This window comes from Chaetura pelagica, unplaced genomic scaffold, assembly GCF_000747805.2.
Source record: "Chaetura pelagica isolate M959 unplaced genomic scaffold, ChaPel_1.0 scaffold104, whole genome shotgun sequence".
Taxonomy (NCBI): domain Eukaryota; kingdom Metazoa; phylum Chordata; class Aves; order Apodiformes; family Apodidae; genus Chaetura; species Chaetura pelagica.
In genome coordinates this window covers 10,441,428-10,450,122 of record NW_009953786.1, presented here as the reverse complement: position 1 = coordinate 10,450,122, position 8,695 = coordinate 10,441,428, and the positions used below count along the sequence as shown (strand labels likewise).

General features: G+C 34.7%; 1 protein-coding gene across 1 annotated transcript in view; it reads right to left on the bottom strand.

Annotated features, from left to right (window-relative positions):
- DTNBP1 (dystrobrevin binding protein 1) overlaps positions 1-8,695 on the bottom strand; it is a 69,500-nt gene that overhangs the window by 38,370 nt on the left and 22,435 nt on the right. Inside the window, exon 6 of the mRNA XM_010000947.1 lies at positions 3,724-3,746. Coding sequence (XP_009999249.1) covers positions 3,724-3,746 — 23 coding nt within the window. The remainder of the gene's footprint in view (positions 1-3,723; positions 3,747-8,695) is intronic.

Here is an 8,695-nt window from a genome sequence, read left to right as displayed (position 1 = left end):
AAGAGTGTAAAAACTATTATACAAATGTAAAAAAGGCAGGAATAAATTCGAAAAAAGTATCTCAATTGATAAACACAAAAATAATTCATGTTTTCTTAAACTAGTATTATGTACTTATTTCACGCTACTTAAAGGTGATAATAACACTTTTCAATGCTGCAAACAGGCTTACATACTGAGCTTTGCTTGAACCCCTTCTTGATAGTACCTGCTATCCTCAATAAATATACTGAAGATGTCAATGAATTACCACTTTGTACCTTAGTGCACACAGCAGGAAGATCTAAATGAAACCAGAAGAAGTTTTGTTTCTTGGTTACGTGAAGGTTGATTTTCGTTCAATATTAAAATAAGACATTAGTAAATATTAGGCATATAGGGGCACTAAAAATATTTATAATGTTATACACATTTGAAGATTGCACAAATTCACAGTGGTCCCATCCAGACTACACCTGCGTATCTATATCTATTTATATATACACAAAACTCTAGAGAAGCTCTAAAACAGATCTGAGAGACCCATGAAGTTGCCTACCTGCCATGTGAGGCAGACCTGCATTCTCAAAGTCAGTGCCAATATACAACCACTGTTTTTTTAAATTAATTGTGAACTTGATGGAATGCATCACTGAATTAAAATTTCCAGTGCTGTGCTATTTTGACCCTCAGACTACACCAGTCAGTGTCTTAATTCCAGTACCACTTTCTTTCTGTCCTGAGCAAGGCATGAAAACCCAGCTGGACACTTAAATACATGCATATGATCCTCCTTCTTTTTACGTTCTCTGGCAAACACCTTTAAGGAATGTTCTTGTGGTACTTTAATTTCTGCAGATTCAGATAGAATGAAATAACATATGTTAGAAATATATTTTTATGCGAGACATTTACCATCCCTAATCTGGAAGCCAATACTATTTAACATATGGTTATTCAAATTCACAAATAACTACTTACTATTATGAAAATCGGCATTTCTGTTCTTTTCCATTAAAACACAATTTAATGTTCAATGGTTTCAACTGCACATGGATGCAAGTGTATACAAAGGTACTTTAAACAGTTCTTCTTTCCTGGACCCTATGCTGGGTGCTTTGCAAATTGAATGCTTACAGACACATTTCACTCTGGACAGTTATGTAATGATGATTTAGCTGATGTTGTAGCCTATAAGTACAAAACAAAATGTAAATAATCATTTACCCAACATATTTCGGTTGGAACCAACCCCTCTTGAATAGAGCAAACCAGAGTTACCAGCAAGATAAGAGCTTATCATAAAAGCTTTACTAATGTACTAATACTTCCTGACCTCAGCCTCGGAATGTGTTAGGCAATGTACTGCTACAAGTACTTGCTTTTTAGCTGGCTGTGTTTCATCGGTAACTTAGACATGTTTCCTACTCTTGCTGCTTCCTTTTCCTTCTTCTGTGTCAGGACTTCTATGACCGTGTACTGAGTTACTTCACCGTGCTTCATCAACCAAAACTGAACCAAACCAAATGGCAGATCATTTTCTGAACAAATCTAGTGATTCTAGAACATAGCTTAAATCAGAAAAATACAAGAAGGAGCCAGCAGTTAGATTGAGCAAAGCTGCTGTAGAATTAAAGTATCTTTCACTACATAATCACAAATCCTTCATGATCACAAAGCTCTGAATGGCTGATGAAATATATGCTAGACACTCACAAACTGGCTGAGGGTCTAAAAGACTGAAAAAAGACTGACTGAAGCCAACACATGAACACCTCTACTTCACCAACGAGGTATAGAACAAAAATTCCAAGTAGCATTAGATCTGAGAAATAATAACTTAGTAAGCAAGAAACATAACATCTCCTCCAAGTATTTCCAGTCAGCCATGTACCTGCTTTTTAGTTACTTAATCTGAGTTTCCTGGGAAAATGTCTGGCAAGACAGTGAAAGTTATTGGCAAAGTCAAAATACAGTGTTGATTGTTTCTTTTGAACGATGTTGTTTTCATCTTATAAAAAGAATTTACACTTGCTTGACATGACTATTCTTGAATTTTTGTTAGCTATTACTTCTCTCTGTTCTGTCAGGTATAAGCTTTTCCATCAGTTCATTGTACAAAAAACCACAGAAATTAGGCTGATTTGCCTATTTTAAAGACCTGCTTGTTTTTTTCCCAGTCTTCTAAAGCTTCTGCCAATTCTTTTTGAGTATTGTAGAATAATTTGTTCAAAAATGCCCCATAGACCTAGAGCATCCTCCTACCTGGTCTTTCCTTGTTATAGCAGGATACCCTACTCATTTCCCATTGAGTTTGGCTGCACTAGACACAGACTGCAGATTAATTTTTCAGTGAGGAAATATGCAAAGACTTCGGCTTTTAATTTGGCATTTGTTTGCATCCATTTTTGTATAAAATAAAAACTGTGGATACCAAGGCAAGCCTTGTCTACCCAAGACAAGCCTTTCATAACTAGTACTGGAAAACTGTACAGATCTGTATCCGTTACAGAAGCAGTTGCTTTCACAATCAACACCCAGCTAACACCTTCCTTTTCCATAAAAATAATTGTCTTTGTAAAATATTTACTGTCAAATAAAGTTGTAATCTCTGGAAAAAAGGAGAAAACAAGGGAGAAAGAATGGAAACAATCCTCCTGGCTTCCAGAATTTCCCTTTAAACCCCTAATCAATACAAACAAAAACCCATGGATTCATTATTCTCACAAGCATCAGGTGCTACAAAGTAGCTGCCTTACTTTGGAATAGAATGAGTTTAGCATTATCTTTGGTTTTGCTCTGAGGTAGTCTGTGTTGAAGACTGTCAAATCATTCAAAAAAAGGGTTGTTATGGAAAGCTACAGTGACATTTTACATAATCTGTGTTGCCTGTCTCTTAACATTAGCTTTATTATTTTCCTTTTTTAGTGTTATGTAGAGAGGAGATAGTAATGAACTAAAAAGGCAAAGAGAAATGCAGTTGTTAGACATTTCCATCCTGCCTTTCAGTTTCAAGAGAACTAATTGACAGAAGTCAACATACTTGATTTCATTCTCATAAGCAAAGACTAATGATGAAGCCACAGTCACGCCTTATTCAAAGCAAAAAAAAATATAATAGTAATTGTCAAGCTGATCAAACATTAACAGCCATAGATAAAGTAAGCCTGAATTTAAGATTTAATGAAAATGGTAACATGTTCCACCCATGCACCACAGACAAAACAATAACACACAACAGTTTCTAGCCATTGCATTTTATTTAGAACAGATATTTGTATATATCATCACGTATATCCATTAGGTTGAGCTACAAAAGTCACATGGGTCTGATTTAATATAATACTGTGAAAATTTCCTAGAATTAGCTAGACAAAAGTCTAACAAGTAACAGCCTGCAACACATGTCAAAAACACATTCACACTAGAAAAGACATCAACTCCTTGAAGACAAAGCCCTTAACTTCCGAAACTGAACACCAAGGGAGAGGCTTGAGTTATATACAGAATCTCTGAAACCTATCTAAGACAACAGAACCATCTGTGTTCTTCCTACACTTATAGCTCTCCAAAAGGAACCAGTAGCAAGAAGAGGTTAACTGAAAAATTAACAGCTTGCTGAGCTGACATAAAATTAACATTATCAAATATAGAACTGGAACAGTTCCTTACTAGTTTAACTTAATACAATAATTGCTGAAACTCTCACAAATGTTCAAGTAAAATATAAAAAGCATAATTTACCTTTGAAGGTCTCAAGTTCCTTCCTGTTGGAGAAAAGCAGAATTAAAAATAAATAAATTAGAAATACTACATCTGGAACTACAGGAGGTATTTTATACACTTTATGAATCCTTAAAAGATGAAAAACAAAGAAATTTAGTATCATAGTTTAAAGGGTTAATATTACTGAGTGTGTTCATCTGAAGAAACACTATCAATCTGTTTAGAAATTAGGCTACCACCTATTTATAAACATGTACAGTTACACAAATACTGCAGATTTATATCTAGCCAAATAATTTCTAGGTACATGTTGCAAAAATAACCAACATTTCTCAAAGTTTTAGGCACTAAAACATTCATTGCTCAGAAGCGCTTTGCCAATTTATATAGCATAGTGAATAACAATTAGTGTTCTATTTTCATCAATGCTATTCAACATTCTTTTGGCAACAGTGAAGGAGAAAAACTTGACAATATAATTCATTCAGTTACAACACATTTCAAAGGCAACACAGAAGCATATAGTGACATTCCTCAGAGGAGAATATTTTCAAGTACAGAGTGACAGATAAACCATAGTAGTCAAGTACCAGGAAGCTAAGAAACAAAATAAACAGCAATAGTATTTTTTTATTCATCCCAATCCATCTTCCAGTTTTAACACTGATGCAGTTGTAAATGCAAAGGCTATAAAATGGAGAGAAATACTTTTTCTGTTTTCAAGAAATTGCAAAATGCTCCATTTGCCATCACCACAAAGTAGTGATTTATCACTAAGGTAGATGCTAAAAAAGAATCAAAGTAATAGCTTAGATAAGACAGAATGCTGGCGTTTTCCTTACAAAACAGTCATTTATGACAAACATCTTTTTGGTTTGTGCCTTGCAGATTGCCTAGTTGAATTCTGAATTTTTAAAGCAAAAGTGATTACAATAAATAAATAATAATAAAAGGACTGAACTAACACTTGTCAAGAAAATCTATTCTACTCACCATCCATAGACTAAACTATGCTTCAGTCATTATTATATACACTGTTCCACAATATTTATACTGTACTATGATAACTGCTTCTAATCCCTAAACAATGAGGCAATTTGGCATTTATTTTTGCATCAAAAACACACCAATCATTTTCAAGCCTGAAACAATTTATTTTCTAAGCAGGATAAAGTATTCTAAAACAAGTAAGAGAATACATTTACCTCCACATTTCCAGTGAACATCCCACTTATGTGACCAAATGTCAAATAAGGGTTTTTGAAAGAATGAGTGATTTACCAGGAAATAAGCTATAGTGTGATTTACCGTACAGAAGCCTATTAGCTAGTTGTAACTTCCTGTGAGTATCTGTTTCCCTTCCTGCTTCTCTGGCAACCCTTTCCCAAGCTAGTTTCTCCCTTTTTTACCAGAAAAAAAAAAAGCAACTTCACAACACCTATGATTTGTAGGTTCATACCCTAATAAATTTTTCCTACCCTGTGTCCCCTAAATATCATTACAAAACTCTTAAACACTCTCATGAGTTGCACTCCTTATGTTTTAATAATGGAAGAATATTTGACAAAACAACAATCACAGGAAATGCTTGTTTTGCACAGACTTAAGTAAAACTACACTGAGGAAACATCCTGTGAAAGTAAGAGGAAAAAAAACCCTGATGCGAGTTGCTCCTAAAATCAGGAGGTCTTGTTAGGGTTGATGCAGTTATTATATCCACATATATAACTGGCACAAGGAAAATCTTTATTGGAAATAGGCCTGGATGAGTAGCTAGGACAGCTGCCTCTTATTATTTTAGATCTCACCATATTAAATTATCAGTTTTGACATCGTATATTACATTTTTAAAATTTGTTTTTATTTTATTTAAATTGTTCACTCATTGAGATAATTTTTCTATTAGCTTTATACAAAAGCTACAGCAGCAGAGCTCAGCCTTTGATGGATAGCTTACTAACAACATCACGTTAGAAGACAAAACTGCAGTACAATGAATCATCTCAGCAGAGGAGTTCCGTCAACTGTTTCAGCTCTAAAGTGTTATTACCCTATACACGTTTTCCGCAGGAAAAGGCAAGCCTTCCCCTCTACCCCATTTGTCTAACTAGTTAAAGGAAACTGAAAGCTTTTCACAGAGAAAAAGAAGTTTTGTAAAAAAAAATAAATTAGTAAATCATGCACTTCACAGCTGGATGATACAATCCTTTCCATTAGGATGAGAAAGAAAACATACACCTGCCTTGCCCCTAGCCACCCTACACATGAAGGTTCTTGAATCCCAGTGTGGGCTGCTCAGCATCTACCCAGAAATAAAGGAACTCCCATACTTGGTCTGACAACTAATCAATCAAACCCACTATGTGACATCTGACTCTTTTACTGTAGCTACTAAATTTTAGGCTAGTGCCAACAAATCTGGCTAGTTACACAAATAAGAATATTCCTTATTTTTTTACAGTTGACAGAAAGCCTTCAGAATAAAGGACTTAATTAACAGTTGTATTGTAATACAAATATCTGCTCTCAGTGGAAGATTATCACTAAGAAAAAAAAGTTTAAAATAACAGGCTAAAGGCTAAAACAATCAGACTGTAAAGGCATGGAGGCACTTTAAAAGTAGTCTTGTTCTGTGTGTGGAGCAAGATTCTGTACAGGCTCTGTCTTCACTGGAGTTATGCTCATGAAAACCATCTGGCCACACATAAAGGCAGTAATTTTAATCTCTTCCTTTCCAGTGGCTTGTTTCCATAAAACAGACTGGGGACTTAATTACTGTGAAATTCTATACCCCTCAAATTCAGTTGAAAACAACTGACAGGATAGCAGCAAGGGCAACAATTATCAGCATGACCCCAACTGCATAAGCTTGGTTGCCTACTCGTTCAAGATAATATCTAAATCAGGACTTCCCCACACTCCTCCCCAAAAAAATAAAAGATACCTGAGCCACAGGTATGGAGAAGAAGGAGATAGATATATATTTATAGATATATATATATGCACACATTGAAAAAATACAGTATCTCATTTTAGTCTGAAGTATACCTTTTATACAAATGTTTATTTGCAAGAAGTACAATGAGTTCTTAAACAAATTAAAACTAGAGCCTTGAAATTCTGCTAAAATAGAATGTGTCTTTTGAATTACTACTTTAAGTTCCCTGGAATGTTCTGGTAATTATGTTGTCAGTAGTCTCAACTTCTTCATTTATAGAATGAAATTGAGCTTCAGGGTTTATGGTGAGAATATATAATTTTGGATACCACCAGGGAAACAAACTGTCTACAATATATAACTAGTTTCCCACCAGAGCTTGTATGAACAAATAAGGCAAATACAAATACCCAATTACCTTTTTATTCCTCTCAGGCTTTTTATTTGATTAAGCCTGCTTTAGTCAATGAGACACAATCATAAAAACACAGAATGATTTGGGTTGGAAAGGACCTTAAAGATCATCTAGTTCCAACCCACCTGCATGGGCAGTGATACCTCCCATTAGACCAGGTTGCTCAAAGGTCCATTCAACCTGGCCTTGAACACTTTCAGGGATGGGGTCAGCCAGGAGAGGTTCCTGAAGCAATGTAGGGTGGAGACAGAGAAGGATGGAGGGGGCCTATCACAGGGCTTCCACCTGCTATGCAGCAAATGAATAAATTTATCAATACTAATCTGTAACCACTTCTAGAGGGAGTCTAGACATTAAAATTAGGAAATTTGTGAGTGTCCCACACAGACAATTGTCAAGATAAAAATAAAGCATTCACATAGCTTCAGTAAAATACTTCTACTTCAAGAAAGCCACATCTTGCACTGAAGCCAAATCCAAACAATACTTGAATCAAGTATTCCATCTAATACTGAATATATACTGCTGATTTTCTGTATTCTAACATTTTTCATACCTAAAATTCCACTATGAATCGAGAAAACACAGCTGCCAGTAGATGACAACTGGGTTTATAATTACTTTACCTTGATGCCTTTGCTAGAGTAAACAGCATGGACATATGTACATTGTCTTCTCTAGTTACTTCTAGATTTAAGTAGTTAAAGTAGCTGATTAAAATAGGTCCATTCATAATCACAGTTTAAATTTGGGTTGCTTGCAAAAATCAAAGATCCTTCTAGTATTCACAATTCACTTCTTTCTTTACAATCTCACAAATCAGCACTTTTTTACTAAACAAAACCAAACCTTACCAAACACCTGTAACTCAGAACACAATTGTGTGGCAAGCACTTGATTCAACTTGACCAGAATTTACTATAAGGCCCACAGCAGCAGATTCACTGAAGTGGTTTTGTAAAAGTGTAAATAAAATTCAAACAGAATGGAAAGATGAAGTATCAAAGATAGTAACTTCTGTTTAAGAGCTTATTAATGACCTATTAGTGGCCACCATCATGTTTTCACTAGTTCAGGAATAGACAGTAACTGCAAAAGCACAGCAATTACACACTGATTTAAGGCAAATTCTTAAAACTTTAAGTAGTGTATTAAATGCAGACAGCTCAAAGCTTTGTAGACATTTCTGAAAATTAATCATCCTCCTTTCACATGTAAAGAATGAAGAATTATCAGTGATTCCTTGACTGCTCAGTTCAATACAAATAATTATTTATATTTCTTTAAACAACAGTTTTCAAAGGAGTCAAACTATTCTTTGATCATCTCAAGGTTAGAAGTGTAATCAGTAATTTCAAATATACTGCCCATATGATCTCAACCCACAGAAACACTGATAAATACCTAAACAACTAAGAATTAAAAATAAAATATTCCAGTGTAGTCAAAAGCATTCTGCTTCAGGTCAATGAAATCAATGGGAATTTAGGTTGTTCCACAGAAGTAAGACAAGGTTCTCAAGTTCTACTGTAACTTGTAAAGGACTATAACACTAAGATCTGTTTTCCAAATGTAACAAGACACTAGGGAATTCAGTTAAATACCAAAAGACCACAAAACCAATTTACTTACAATGA